Genomic DNA, 15426 nt, shown 5'->3' with positions numbered 1-15426 from the left:
CTCTTCATCAGGGACTGCAGTGATAGGACAAGGGGTGATGGGTTCAAACTGAAACAGGAGAAGCAGCGCATTCCCTCCCACATCCCCAGACCACCCGCTCGGACAGGACATGGATGCTCCCTGTCTGTAGAGGGGCTTTGTAGGAAGGGGCACTACTGCTCAGCATGGACATCCTTCATCGCAGCTGGCTCCAGCTCCCCATGCAATGCGCACGGTGGCCACAAGAGGCTCGTCTACACTCAGAAATGCGGCATCATGGAATCCCAGCCTGGTTTGGGTTGGAAGGGACCTTAAAGCTCATTCAGTTCCACGGACAGGGACACCTTCCACTAGAGCAGGTTGCTCCAAGCCCCTGTGTCCAACCTGGCCTTGAACACTGCCAGGGATGGGGCAGCCACAGCTTCCTTGGGGAGTGCTATGGGAGGAACCCAGATGCCAGCATCCCTCTCCCCATTCCAGTGCAAGGTGACTCCCCCCAAGCATCATGCACCTGCAGCTTGCACATGGAACTCCCCTTAAGAAACCCCTCCAGTACCTTGGGTCCTGGTGCGCCAGGGAGGCCGAGGTCACCCACGTCACCCTGTGGAGGAGGAGGAGGAAGAAGAGGGTGTGAAGATGCTGCTCAGCTCCAGCCAGGAGCGGGTTGGTGCTTCCCAACCTGGGGATGGAGGGAGCTGGGACCAGGGGTGTCTGGGAGCCCTGGTGTGTTCCCAAGGGGATATGGGGTAGGGGACACTCACCCGCTCTCCTTTGGGCCCTGGCTGCCCAGCTGCCCCATCGCTTCCAGGAGGACCCTACAAGACACCCAGGAGCTGGCTCCAACGCAGCAGAACCTCATGGGCCAGTGGGCACCACCGCAGGGCATAGTTACAGCCCCATTGCTATGGGATGGATCACTTTGGCTACCCCTTACACCTACCACTGGTCCTGGGGGCCCGGGGATCCCATCCCTGCCTGGCAATCCTGGAGGTCCCGGCAGGTCCGTGTGGTTCATCCCAAACCGCCCTGGCTGCCCTGGCAAACCAGGAACGCCGGGTGGCCCCGGGGGACCGGGCGGCCCTCGCGGCCCCTGGAAGAGAAGGAGGGAACAAGGACTGAGCGCATCCCGGCATTCCCGGCCGGTGGGACAAGCACTCATCCACACTCACCCGCAGGCTCTCCAGGTCACCTCCAAAGCCAGAGCCCTCCATGTCAATGAAGGTCTTGGGGAGAAGCACAAAGGTGATGTCAAGCATCACCAACCAGGGTCAGGGTACCTGTCAGCAGCATCCCATGGCACTGGGGCTTGATGCTTCCCCATCCTTATCCCATGGGCACCTACCAGCTTGTCATGCTTGGAGGAAGGCCCTGGTGGTCCTGGGGGGCCGGGTGGTCCAGGGGGTCCCCTCGGCCCCATGCCTGGCTCACCCTGACACAGAGGAGATGCCATGGTTTGCAAGCACATCCAAGGGGAAGGGGGGACGGTGTCATGTTGTGAGTGTCAGCACTCACCTTCTCCCCCTTCATACCAGGCTCCCCCGGCGTCCCAGGGAACCCCTGCGGCCCCATATCACCCTGTAAAGGTGGTGGTGGTGGGGGGGGTGTCCGTGTGTGGCAAGGCAAAAATGGGGCCAGCCCCCATCACCCTGTCACCACACACTTACTGGTTTGCCGTCCTCGCCAGGATCTCCCTAGAGATGGCAGAGGGAAAAGGTCAGTGTGCAGGCAGATAGGGAAGTGAGGAGGGGAACAGGGGATGTTTGAGGTGTAAGGAGTTGACTCACAGGCTCTCCATCCCTGCCGGGGGCTCCATCCTTCCCTGGTGGTCCTGGGGGACCAGTGACCTGCTCCACCACCAAGCTGTCAGCATGTCGGGATAGGGTCCCAGGGGGACCAGGGTTCCCTGGTTCCCCTTTCTGGCCCTTGGAGCCAGGGTAGCCAAAGCCAGCGCTGCCCTGGGGAGGGAAATGGGGATGGATGGCACATCCTCAGGGATGTGCATGGCTTCACCCTGGCTCCTGCAGTGATGCTCACCTTAACACCAAGCTCTCCTTTCTCCCCCTGCGGGACAGCAACAAAGAGATGCAGGTATCAAATGCAGACACATCACCAGCATCCTCCATCCTCCAGCATCTCACCCACCTTTTCGCCCTTCACACTACCCGGCCCCATGATGCTGCTGGTTCCCACATCCCCTTTAAGGCCATGTTCGCCCTTCTTCCCCTTGTCACCTCTGGAGCCAGTGCCTGGGGGAGGGAAAAGGGACGTGGTCGTTCTGGGGGATGGCAACCCCATCACATCCCTGCTGGCGTGGCCCATGGGGGGAAAGGGAAAGCTGCTCGGCATTACCTCCCCTGGAGAGCGTCTCCTCTTCTCTGGTCCTCTCGGCTTGCTGCAGGGAGCCCCCACTGCCCCCCACAACAGGGGGAGAGGTGACGGGGATGGCAACCATCAGCCCTGGGACACCCTGTGCCAACAAGGGGACACTGCGGTGTCATTCACCTCCTGGTGCCTTCCCGAAAGTGATGGGTACCGAGACTCCATTGAGCATCTCAGCACCTCATGTCTCTAAAGCCATAGGGTCCTGCTCATTGAGCACAGCACCTATAGGCACCAACTCACCCCAACCTTCCCCAAGGGTTGGTGTCCACCTTCTGCCCCACTGCCGAAGTCGCCGGAGGCCTGCAGTAGAAGGGATGAGCCAGGAGCAGGGGGCAGCGGCCCCCCAAAGCCTGCCCTTAGATGAGCTGCAAGCACTCACCTCTTCAGCATCATCCTCTTCCTCCTCGCACTGGCGCTCGGCTGCCCGTGGGTCCCCATGTAGCTTCAGATCAACAATGACCCCCTGGAAGGAAACCATGCCAAGGGCATTCTGCACGGTGCAGAGTGCTCTGCATCCAGCATCCATCCAGCCCAGAGAGCTTCCAACCATGTAGCCTCAGTTCCCAGCACCACTGGCATGGCATGGTAAAGCCATGTGCCAGCTCCAGCACTGGAGCAGCCAGGATCCATGCTTTTACAGGGATCTTTCTGGCAGTGCTCCTTGTTTCTCCTCTCCAGAGGGCTCCCCAGCTGCAGACATTCTCTCTGCTCCAAGCAAGGGCTGCTGGCACCTCCAGTTTTGTATTTCTTAGGCTGAGCTGCACTTCATTACCATTGATTGGGGTTTTGCAAGCACTGTGCGCATCCAAGCCACTTGTTTATACAAGGAACTGACACAAATCCCTTCCTAAGGATGCTGCCCTCAGACAAACACTCATAGAATCATGGAATGATTTGGGTTGGAAGGGATCTTAAAGCTCATCCAGTTCCAACCCCTGCCACAGGCAGGGACACCTTCCACTAGAGCAGGTTGCTCCATGCCCCTGTGTCCAACCTGGCCTTGAACACTTAAAAACTCCATAATCTCTGTATTTACATAGGGCACCATGTGTCAGCACCTCAGCACCCTCACAGTAAAGAACTTCTTCCTTACATCCAACCTGAACTTTCTATGTTTCACTTTAAACCCATCACCCCTCGTTCTGTGGCTGAGCTGCCGGGGGGGGGGGGGGGGGGGCAGCATTGCTGTCCCAGCTGGGATCTGGGTACCAGCCTGAACCCCATGGCTCCCACAGCAAGCAATGTCCTTGCTGCTGGGGTGGGACACGAGGATGCTGCCAGGATAGGATGTTGCCCATCCATCCGTCTGATCCCTGCAGGGAACCATGCTGGGAAGCAAGCTTGGAGAGGGCAGATAGCTCTTGCTTTCTGTCTCTTCTCTGTCTGAGACACCTACAATAACATTTGGGCTCATTTGAAAGCAAAGCATGTCACATCTGGGAGGGAGAGCTGCTCTCAGGAAACACCATGGGGTTAAGAAAACAAGAATCAGGGGCAGCTGCAGTTCAGCCAGGCTGGATGTGACATTATAACGTGAACATCCTGTAAATCTATTATAGGATAAACACCTATCATATATTATAAACATATTATGGCTATATTATGTTTCTATGTGTGTGTATATGTATATACATATATATGTGTATATATATATATATAAAACACTCCCACCAGCAAATGCCCCCCAGCCAGATTGTGACCTCCTCCAGCAGCAAACCCTGGTGACAGCATCTCTATTCCACCCCTCTGCTCCCCACTGAGCACCAGCAGCAAGCCCAAGCTTTGATAAATGCAACACCCCAGCCTGGCCTTCCTGGTCCTGGCACTTACCAGAGGCATTGGAAATCAGCCTGACCCAAAGCATCCCTATGAGGATGGTTCTAAAGGCACTTTGAAGTCTTTTGCCCCAGTAAACAGCGGCACTGTAGGTGTTATCCTGCATTCAGCTGCAAACAAACCCTCCTGCCAGACCCTATTTGCAGTAACTATCATGGAATCCCAGACTGGTTTGTGTTGGAAGGGACCTTAAAGCTCATCCAGTTCCAACCAGGGGCACCTTCCACTAGAGCAGCTTGCTCCAAGCCACATCCAAGCCTGTCTTCTGCAGGCTTTGTCCCCTCCAGGTTCCATGCCATTGGCATAAAGGCACCTTGGGAAGAAGCATGGATGCCAGAGGAGCCCCTCTCCACCTGCCTGCAGCAGCTCCTCCTCTGGCTTGAGCAAGGGCCAGGTTTTAATCAGCCTGATGCCCCATTAGTTCCACATAACGTGAGCCAGGGAGATGGGAACACCACGAGGCAGTCAGATGCCAATGGGATGTCCAAGATCACGCTCCCCTCTCTGGCTGCCAGCTTCCTTCCCTTGATGGCCAGCTATTCCCCATGGGAAAACTGGGGGTGGGCAGTGGGACTGCGATGTTGCAAGCCTGGGTGGAGGTTTTCTTTCTGCTCTGGGTGGTTGCTTTGCTTTCCGAATAGTGCCAAACCATCTGGGCTGCTCCACAGCCATGACCCAGCCCTCCCAGCACGTTCAATTGCTCTTCAAGAGCAAAACGTTGCTCTTGAACCCTCAAGGGACCAACCTGATTTTCCAGTGCAAAATCAATCATTAACTGCTTCCCGGGGGAGATTTCCCTGCCATTGCATCGGTAGTTAAGATGCTGTTTAAGCTGAGCTTTTCCCTGGGAAAAGCATTGCCAGGGCCTCTGTTGCTGGGCAGACCCTGATCATCATGGGAGAAACCTGGCAGTGCAACCCTGAACTCCCCTCTCCTCAGTCACTGCAGGGGATTTCCATGCATGCTGGGCATTTTTCCCACGCTTCCCATCAATCTTATCTAGAACGTAAGTCATGCCCCAATCACAGCTGAGCTATCGCCTTCTCTCAGTGCTCTGAAGCCTCCCTGCAGACGCCACCCCAATAAAGATATGCTCCATCCAAGTGTTTTTCCCAGCTAAGAGATGCACTTTACCAGCTCCTCCACTGAAGGAGCTGGATATTTATAGCAATGGGGACATCCAAAGAGGCTCCGTATAGCAACTGCTGTAGCACAACCCCACCTCCTCCTGCTTTGCTTCTGGTAAGACCCAAGACCAAAAAGCCACCTTTGAGCCCCATCTCCAATGTCTCCTTCCTCAGGGACACACACAGACAGCAGCTGCTGGGCAAAGAGGTTGGTTCACATCCCTCCATCCTCACCCAGGCTTCTTGGAAATGCTCCTTAGGATGCCCTGATGCCTTACCTGGTACTTATCCGGGTCGGCCCCTCCAGCTTGAGCCACAAAGAGACCAGAGCCTTCTTCCAGCTCCATCTCATCTGGAGAGCGCTCAAAGCGGACCCTCTCATGCTCCTCACAGTCCAGGTAGAGGATAACTTCATCCTCCTCCACGCTGATGGCAAAGCGCGTCCACTGGTTGAGCAACGTGGGTACAGTGAAGTTGGCAGCCACATATGAACGTGGGGAGCCCGGCTCTGTGTAGTAGAAGATGATGTGCTGCTTGCCCGCCCACAGCTCCGACAGCTTGACACCCACATAGATGATGCTCTGCGAGGTGTCCGTGACAGCAAAGAGCACTCCAGCCCTTGGGGTGGTGGGCTGGATGTGGAACAGGAGGGAAAAGTCCCGGTAGAAAGGGCTTGGAAGGTGGTACCGCGCCACTTGGCCTGTGTTGGCATTGGGGCCGAATACATAGCCAGGGTTGTGGTCAGGGCCATTGATCTTGAGGATCTCATCTGGGGGAGGGTCTCCAATCAGCTCCAGGAGGCTAACCTCGGCCCTCAGATTCTCTGCAAGATGAAAGGAAAGGGATAGTCACAGCCAGCTCAATGGGGATGGCCAATCCCAGCAAGTTGCTTTGGGGGACACCACTGGCCATGCCTGCCCTGCAAGTTGGGCAAGACAGCCATGCCCATCAAGATGCACTGTTTGGATGTGACTCCCTAAATGCTGCCGGACCTCAAAACACAGATGAGAGACCTGAGATCATAGAACCATAGCACGGTTTGGGTTGGAAGGAACCTTAAAGCTCATCCAGCTCCAACTCCCTGCCACGGGCAGGGACACCTTCCACTAGAGCAGGTTGCTCCAAGCCCCTGTGTCCAACCTGGCCTTGAACACCGCCAGGGATGGGGCAGCCACAGCTTCTCTGGGCACCCTGTGCCAGCGCCTCAGCACCCTCACAGGGAAGAGCTTCTGCCTTATCTCCAACCTGAGCTTCCCGTTTCAGTCTGAACCCATCACCTCTTGTCCTATCACTACAGTCCCTGATGAAGAGTCCCTCTCCAGCATCCTTGTAGCCCCCTTCAGACACTGGAAGCTGCTCTGAGGTCTCCACACAGCTTCTCTTCTCCAGGCTGCACAGCCCCAATGTTCTCAGCCTGTATCCATATGGGAGGTGCTCCAGCCCCTGCTCATCCTCATGGTCCACAAGACCAAAGGAATCTTGCCTACTGTGCAGGCAGCAGGAGGATGCTACTGGAGCACCAGGATGCTGAGCAACCATTGAACTGAGGAGGAAGCATCTTGCATCCATACCAGCTCTGGGGTCACACTGATCCCTCAACATCATCCCATGACAAGCTGGGTCACCCCAGCTGGGAATAAACCTGAGCAACACCCTGGGAATGAGGCTGGGGAGCCGGCGTTCCCCATCAGCTTCCCAGATGATCTCTATTTGGAGCTGGCCTCGGGAAGCTCTGCTCGGGACGGTCTCTTCCACCCGAACATCTGGCTGGGGTGAGCCTCCCATTGCTTTGGCAGCAGACACATCCTCATCGCCCACACACCGGGCGCCAGATTCCTCCTCTCCTATGTCAACCGCTGGGGCCGGTGCCAACTCAATGGGAGTGAGCAAGCCGGGTTCTCTTTAACTCCCTATTTCCCAGGAGCAAGGAAACCCAACCAGCCTGGCAATGAAACACCAGGAATTCCAGCCAAGCCAGGAGCAGGGGCTGAGGCAACTGAATGTCCTCAACTCCATCGCTGGTGTTTGACGTGAGCAATGGCAGGTATCAGAGGTGTGCTGAGCTCTGGAGGACCAGCCAGGAACCTCCATCCATGCTCAGGAGCCAGGTATTGTCCTCCAGAGCCCTTTAAAAAGCTGAGGAAGGAATGAAAACCACCCCAAAAAGAACAACACAAAGAAATCAGCCCAGCCTTGCCCAGCCTGGAAGGAAAACACGTCTCTTGGGAGGAGATGGAAACCTGGGTGCCTCTTCCAAAGCCTGCGGGTACCTGCTCGCATGGAGCATTCCCTCTGCCAAGCCCCAGTGCCAGTGCCAGCCCCAGGAGAGGGACCCAGACAGCAGCAACTTTAGAACTCTCCTGAGCCTGGTGCCCTCAATCTACCCTGTGCCCACCCTGCTCCCCCAAAGCCCCCAGTCCCTCCCAAGTTTGGCACCCCAAAACTGAGGAAACCTCCTTCCTGGTCTTGTACCAACCCTAAACCCCCTCTTGTTTGTCCTGCACCAGGATCAGGCTTCCCTATGAGGCATGGTCCAGCCTGCTCTGAGGCTCTGCATCCTGATCCCAGCATCCTTTCAAGCTCAGAGCCTATACCCAAAATGATGGGGCAGGGGAGTGGACACACAGCAAGCCCCAACCTGGTACCCATGCTTGAGACATCCCATGCTCACACACCCCACAAGCTCATCCCCACTGCCCCATCCCCAGCCACCCTACAAACACCAGGACGCAGAGATAGAGCTTATCTCCAACTGGAGGAAGCCCAATTCACAACAGCTTTAAGGGAAGAGGAAAACAGAGCTTCCTCCCAGGGGGTCTGCAGAGGAGTATGAGCCAGAGCTTCAGTTTCTGCAGCCAGACAAGCCTTTGTCTGCCCCTGGGGCTGGGGATGACAGGGCAGGGGGGACAGACAGATGGATGCAACAGGCTGAAAGAGGCTTTTGTTAGCGATGCGGTCCACATCCACACTGCTCTTGGCTGGGCTCTGGGATCCTCTCTCCTCTCCAAACTCATCCCCAAGCTCAAGATGGGAGCTGGGTGCCAGTGTTTCCCAAAGCAAACAGGGATGCACCTTGCCCCTGTGCAGCCAACCAAGGTGGGGCTGTGATGGGGAGATTAGGGGAGACCCCTGCAAAAGCCAAGTGCCTCTTCTCAACCCCAAAGCTTTCAGGCCATGCAAAGGGTACCCAAACATTACACACACACCCCCATTCCTATGGCAAAGTGGCAGCTCCCACCACAGAGCATGGAGAGCTGATGCTGCAGCAGTTTGAGGATGGGTGCCAGCATGTGGGGATGCCTCTGCCTGTAGTGACATTGCCATGTGCTCCTGTTGCCAGCAGAAAAGCCCCAGGGATGCTTCAAGCCACACTCCCAGCTCCCAAGGCATCCCAGCTCTGCCATGACTTTCCTGGCTGGGCAAAGTTGGGATGCAGGGGGCCTCAGGATCTCAAGTCACTCCACAGAGTGTATAACAATCCCTATCCAAGCATCCCCGTCATCCCACCAAAGGCCCCCCAGGGTCAGCCATCGAACAGAGCTGCTTTGACACTGAGGGGACCATGACTGTGACCCTTGTCTTGCCTGCCCCCCATTAAATCATCCCTCTGATGGCATCTCCTTGCTCCTGGTTGGCAGCCTCAGGCCATCAGCCAACAGCATGGGGGGACCGAACACAGCTTCATTCATTGGTGGGGGGAGCAGTGAGCTCCATCCTTCCCTTCCTGCTTCCATCTCAAGCTGTGTTCTTGCTCTTACAGCCCAATTGCATTGCTCCAAGCACCAGTGTTGTGTTCCCCCAGCTCTCTTCTTTTCACCTCCTTGCTGTAGAGGCACATCTTGGTGCATGGCTGACATACAGAAGGGTCACAGCCACCTCACAACCAAGCTGGAGGGGAAGCAAACCTCTCCTTCCTACCAAGCAAGGAGGGGATCAAACATTAGCCATTGGGTAGATCATTAATCCAAGGCAAAGGACTGCTCCAGGACAGGGGAGCATGAAGGCACCTTGAAGAGGGTCACCTTGAAGCCTCCTCACCACCATGGTTGGGTGGTCACCAGGATCCTGATCCTTCACCCTGCTCCCATAACAGACAGGACACAGCAAACCTGGCCCTCAGTGCCAGCACGATGCCATCAGGGAGCATCTCTTGTCCTGCCCCCCCTGGAATATTGCCTTTCAATGCATCTCATGAGGGACGGGAGGAAAGAAACAGCCCGAGGGGACGGTGATGCTCAGCCTTGGGGAGGGGGACAAAATCCACTGGCATTCCTCATTTGGAGAAGCGATACTGCACTCAGCAGCATCCCATGGGGATAACGTAGAAGCACCCCCATGTACCTAAAAACCCAGAGAGAATTTAGGAAGGGGAGATGCACAAACACCCAGCCATCACCCAGCCACATTACCTGCAGAAGCATTAATAAAGACACAAGAATACCCTCCATCCTCCGCAGGCAGAGCATCACAAGGCAGAGGCAGGCGCCCACCAGCCAAGTGCATCCAACACAGGTCTCTGATGGCCTCACAGAAGCCCTGGCATGGTGGGGGGGTTATGGGGACCGAAGCACTACACCCGGGGAGCAGGAGCAAGCAGAGGAACCACTCCAGGTAGCGATGGCACTGCGATTCAAGCAGCACTTCCCACTCATGCAAAGCTGCCCGCACTTCCACCTCTGTGCTGTGGCGCAGGTAATTTGGCAATGTGAAGTGGCTGGTGCCCAGCATGCTGCAGAAGGGGAGCTGGGTTGGGATGGGTTGGCAGTGACCGGCTGGTGGCATCAATTCAGGGAAGAAGGATGCGAGCCCTGTGCCACTATTGCTGTAGAGTCGTGCAGTGGCTGTTAGGAGATCAAACTCAAGATGACCCAAGGGACGAGCAAGAAGAGGAGGATCCACACCATTATCTGCCCTCCCATTAGGTACAGCAGAGCTCCAGCTCCCATTCACACCAGCCAGTGCCAGCCCCAGGCGGTAAGTGCTGTGCCATGGGCTCAGGGATGCAGGTGATGCTCCATGGAGCGGTGGGGCTGGATGTGTCATAGGGTCCCCAGGCAGCACTGCCTGTGCATGGGTACTGTCACCTGGAGAGGAAGGAAAAGAAGCACTACCTGCATGGGGACCTGCTGTTCTCTGTAAGGACACCCATGTCCCTGGCACTGCAGGGCCCGTCCCCAGGAGCTGTGGGTCCTCAGTGCTCCCCATACCCAAAAGATGTGGGTCCTTGGTGCTCCCCTTCCCAAACAGCTGTGGGTCCTCAGTGCTTCCCATCACCAAGAGATGCGGGTCCTCAGTGCTCCCCATCCCAAAAAGCTGCAGGTCCTCAGTGCTCTGCATCCCAAAGAGATGCGGGTCCTCGGTGCTCCCCGTCCCAAAGAGATGCGGGTCCTTGGTGCTCCCCATCCCCAGCAGCTGGGGGTCCTCGGTGCTCCCCATCCCCAGGTCCTTGGTGGAGCTGCTGGCCGCATCCTGCTCGGGTGTAGGTGATGTGCTGTGGGGAGGAGCGATGCTCACTCGTGCCCGTGCAGTGCTCTCCACAAGTCTTGTGGCATTCCCAGTGTTTTTGGCTGCACTCCCCTCACCAATGAGTGCTGCGGTGCCCAGCTCCGGCTCCCAGTGCTGGGGGGTGGTGACATCCCTCTCCAGCTGCTCACCCCATATCCTCAGGGATGCACTGGGAGTGGGAGCAGCCGTGGAGGCGAGAGGCTTCGGTGCTGCCGTTCCCTCACCGGGTGCTGCCGTGCTCCAAATCCAGTCCAGGAGGTTTGTTTGGGAAGAGGAGGAGAAGCAGCAAGCCAGGAGGAGCAGAACCCCCAAGCAAAGTGGGGCCATTAGGAAGGGAAAATGATCCCTGTTGCTCCGGAGAGCGAAGGAAAAGGGGGAAGAGGCAGTACTGCCCCAGCCGGGATCCCGGAACACTCACATTGCTGTCTCCTCGACCCTTCAAACGGGAGTGGAGCAGCAGGAGGAGTGGCCCTGCCAAACCCTCCTCTTCAGAATGCCGGCCTCCAAATACCCGGCACAGCCTCATCTCCCGGCTGGGAACCCACCTGAGCCCCCCAAAACCTCTGTTTTGGAGCCCGGCCAGCCTTCATTCACACCCTGTTCCCTGCCCCAGCTCATGCTGCTGCCGTTGGGTTTTAACTCCTTCCCAACCAGAAGCATCCTAAATCCCATCAATGTCTCAAAACCAGGAGGTGTGAGGGATAGCAGCCTCAAGTATGCATAGATCATAGAATCCCAGCCTGGTTTGGGTTGGAAGGAACCTTAAAGCTCATCCAGTTCCAACCCCTGCCATGGGCAGGGACACCTTCCACTAGAGCAGGGTGCTCCAAGCCCCTGTGTCGAACCTGGCCTCCAACACTGCCAGGGATGGGGCAGGCACAGCTTCTCTGGGCACCCTGTGCCAGCGCCTCAGCACCCTCACAGGGAAGAACATCTTCCTTATCTCCAACCTGAACTTCCCCTGTTTCAGTTTGAATCCATCACCCCTTGTCCTATTCCTGAAGCCCAGGATGAAAATCTCCCCTAGGTGCTCTCCCATGCCTCTGAAAATTCAGTTGTTCTGATTTCCTCCTTAAGGATATCCCCCCCCAGATCCACTCATCTGGTCCATTTCCCCCATCAGTGCTGCTCCACCACCCTGGGAAGCATCGAGTCCTTAGTGCCCTTCAGGGATGGAGCACACCCATGGACCACACACTGCTGTGACACTGGGCAAGTCACCTCCATGGCTCAAGAAGCATCCCTGAGAAGGGTCATTGATCACAGGATCAGCCAGGTTGGAAAAACCCTTTAAGCTCACCCAGTCCAACCATTCTCCAGCTCTGCCAAGGCCACCACTAACCCATGGCACTGAGGCCTCGTCTCCACTGTGTGTGCACACTTGCAGGGACGGTGACTCCAGCCCTGCCCTGGGCAGCCTGTTCCAATGCCTGAGCACCCTCTGGGGAAGGAATTGTTCCTCAGCTCCAGTGCCAAGGTGATCATTTCAGCTCCCTCTGTATGACCAGGATAGCCACAGTCTGCAGTAACGTGGTCCCACCATATGGAGTGGGAAGATGGAACTATCCCGACGCTCCTCCAGATGAGACCTATTCAGGAAAAGCACTGAAGCTAATGCCCAGATGTCTGCTTTGCTTCACACAACATTTCCCACACTGCTTTTTAAGCGAAACGGGTCAGTTTTCCCCTCAAAATAGTAGCTGGTGCAGCAAGGATGCTGTTGCCAACAGGCTCGCCCCGTGACTGATGCTGTTACAGGAACACAGTGCGGAACAGCCCGCGACTAATCGAGTGTGGGACATGTTCATGTCTGTGTGTCAGTTTCCATACAGCTCCCCCCTGATCCCAAAGCTCATCTGATCCCATCAACCTGATGAAAGGAGCCAGCCTGCCCCAGTGATGGGACCTGTTGGGACAGGACCTTGTTGCTATCATGGAATCAGCCAGGTTGGAAAAGCCCTTTAAGCTCATCCAGTCCAACCGTTCCCCAGCCCTGCCAAGGCCACCACTAACCCATGGCACTGAGGCCTTGTCTCCACGGTGTGTGAGCACATGCAGGGACAGTGACTCCAGCCCTGCCCTGGGCAGCCTGTTCCAATGCCTGAGCACCCTGTGGGGAAGGAATTGTTCCTCAGCTCCATCTAAACCTCCCCTGGTGCAGCTTGAGGCCGTTTCCTCTTGTCCCGTCCCTTGTTCATTGGGAGCAGAGCCCAGCCCCTCCTGGCTCCATCCTCCTGTCAGGCAGTTGTAGGGAGTGATAAGGTCCCTCCTGAGCCTTCTCTTCTCCAGACTGAACCCCTCCAGGTCCCTCTTCCCACTCCTGTGCATCCTTGGCACATGCAAGAGGGATACTGGTGACTGCTGCTCCTCTCCCACGGGTGGGGAAGACAGATGGGCAAGTTTGATGTTCCTGAACTGGAAATTCGGGAATCAGTGGGGATGCAATCCAAGCCCCCCATATAGCTGCACAGCATCCCCCAGAGCCAGGGCGGGAGCATCATGAGCTTTGATGAGCTGCCTCATCTCAACCACGAGGATTCTGGCAGTGGCACCATGCTGGGGCATGCAGACAGAATGCCCAGCTGGAAAACATCCCTATTTCTCCCTTCTGCTGGGATTAAGCAGCTCATGATAGTGGAGCAGAGCAAAGCAGCAACCTCCCTGTGCGCGGGGCAGCCAGCCCTCATTAAGGCAATGATCTTCGTTTCACTGCACACCTCCAGAGGAAGGGGTAACCAGAAAAGGAGGGTTGGGAGAGGGGTCTGGTGGCACTGGAGCATCCCGATGCAGTGTGCTCTGCCATTGACCAAGCACCCAGACAGGGGATGTACCAGGCTCTTCTCAAACAGAAGCCATGCTGACAGAGCTGGGGATAGCCCTTATTTTACCCTCCTCAAGGCTAAAGTGCTTGGCATGCTCCAAGGGATGCTGCCACAAGCTCATCGTGACCTTGCACTTGCTTAAAACTCAAACTGGACCCTCAGTATGGTCCCAGTGCCCTCCTGATTGCATCTTCCTACTGCTGGTGCAGCCTGGTCCCTTGGGAATCATAGAACCACATGTTCTATGGTAGGAAAAGCCAGGTGGGAAAAGACCTTTAAGAACATCAAGTTCAAATAGGAGGAATAAGGCTGTGCTGCTCACTGCAGGGATACCTTCCACTGGAGCAGTGGAAGCTGGGTCCTGTCCCAGAAGGAAATTAAAGAGAGGTGGAAAAGAGGGAGGAAAAGGGAAGGAGAGAGGGGAAAAGGAGGAAAAGAACAAGGGAATGAAGGAAGAAGAGGAGGGAAAAGGGGAAAGAGAGATGGGGAAAAGAGAAGGAGGAAAAGAGAGGGAGAAAAGAGGAGGAAAAGAGAAAGAAGGGAGAAGGAAAGAAAGAGAAAGAAGAGGAAAATATTTGTCCCAGAGTTTCAGCCCTGCAGCTCTGGGTTGCTTTGCCCATGGCCTTTGGGAATGGGGGACCCTGCCCCAACCCAGCTCAGCAAACCCCGACCCCAGAGCCCAAGGTTGGATCCCCCAAGAAGGCAGTTGGGCAGCAGAGGGAGCCTCAGGCCGAGCACAGGGAGGGAGCATCCTCAGGACACCCGTTGTGCTGCATCCCACCCATCCCTGCGGCCCTTCCTGGTCACAGAGCACAGGGATCCAGACTGCGGTTTGGGATGGAGCTCACAGCATCCCCATGGCACAGCTCCAAGGGAGCCTCCCCTAGCGACTGGGGGCTTTAATGAACTAATTCACTTATTACCAGGCTGTTTTGATGCAGTTTCTGCTTGTGAAGTTCCCCAGCCACAGGCAGGGGGGCTGCAAACCGCCTCCTGCTTTTAGGTACCACTAACAGTGTTCCCAAATGCTCCCAGTACCTTTGGAGCATCTGTGCTTGAACCCCATATATCATTGCTCCAAGCAATGGCACCCTGGGACCAGGGGGTCAGGCCCTGGGTGCAAACACAGGGAAAGGGAAAAAGGAAAAGGGATAGGAAAGGGAATAGGAAAGGGGAAAGGACAGGGGACTAGAGATAGGACAGGATGGGAAAGGAAAGCAGAGGGGAAAGGAAAGCAGAGGGGAAAGGAAAGCAGAGGGGAAAGGAAAGCAGAGGGGAAGGAAAGGGAAGCAGAGGGGAAGGAAAGGGAAGCAGAGGGGAAGGAAAGGGAAGCAGAGGGGAGGGAAAGGGAAGCAGAGGGGATGGTAGGAAAGGAGAGGGGATGGTAGGAAAGGAGAGGGGATGGTAGGAAAGCAGAGGGGGAAGGAAGGCACTGTGTTGGAGACAGGAGCAGCCATGCACCAAGCAGAGCAATCCAGGGCCTGTCAGCAGCAGCTGGTATCTATAAATCCTATCAATGTTTGGGACTTTAATCCTCTCTTCATCTAAATACCCAAACAACACTAAAAGGCCCCCATGGAGTGGTGTGCTGAGGATATTGCCACATCCCGAGCTGCTGACCTCCCATGCAGAGACAGCCCCCGGGGAGACACAGTGGGACCTGGCCCAGGGATGGGCGCTCAGCCAGGGACATGGGAAGGCAGAGGATGGCTGGGGACCAAGGCAGTGTGAGTGACAGCATCCATTACTGCCCTAAAAGCAATGCAGGTGAGAGT

At 56.2% G+C, this 15426-nt stretch overlaps 1 protein-coding gene across 2 annotated transcripts in view; it reads right to left on the bottom strand.

The window, feature by feature from the left end:
* Positions 1-15426, bottom strand: part of COL18A1 (collagen type XVIII alpha 1 chain) — a 36121-nt gene that overhangs the window by 6797 nt on the left and 13898 nt on the right. The window contains exons 1-15 of one of the 2 annotated variants that reach the window (XM_062642438.1): positions 10436-11293; positions 5603-6147; positions 2741-2824; positions 2602-2661; positions 2329-2446; positions 2122-2225; positions 2014-2040; positions 1764-1934; positions 1644-1670; positions 1492-1554; positions 1322-1408; positions 1149-1202; positions 920-1069; positions 741-794; positions 536-580 (exon numbers count right to left, since the gene is read on the bottom strand). In XM_062642438.1, the coding sequence (XP_062498422.1) occupies positions 536-580; positions 741-794; positions 920-1069; positions 1149-1202; positions 1322-1408; positions 1492-1554; positions 1644-1670; positions 1764-1934; positions 2014-2040; positions 2122-2225; positions 2329-2446; positions 2602-2661; positions 2741-2824; positions 5603-6147; positions 10436-11156 (2310 nt within the window). In that variant the 5' untranslated portion in view covers positions 11157-11293. Of the gene's footprint in view, positions 1-535; positions 581-740; positions 795-919; positions 1070-1148; positions 1203-1321; positions 1409-1491; positions 1555-1643; positions 1671-1763; positions 1935-2013; positions 2041-2121; positions 2226-2328; positions 2447-2601; positions 2662-2740; positions 2825-5602; positions 6148-10435; positions 11294-15426 lie in introns of those variants that run through there. The other variant, XM_062642446.1, reaches the window with a different exon arrangement.

This window comes from Pezoporus occidentalis, unplaced genomic scaffold (assembly GCF_034315485.1).
Source record: "Pezoporus occidentalis ecotype Australia unplaced genomic scaffold, CSIRO_AGI_Poc_V1 ctg118, whole genome shotgun sequence".
NCBI classification, from domain to species: Eukaryota; Metazoa; Chordata; class Aves; order Psittaciformes; family Psittacidae; genus Pezoporus; species Pezoporus occidentalis.
This window is presented reverse-complemented; position numbering and strand designations above follow the sequence as displayed.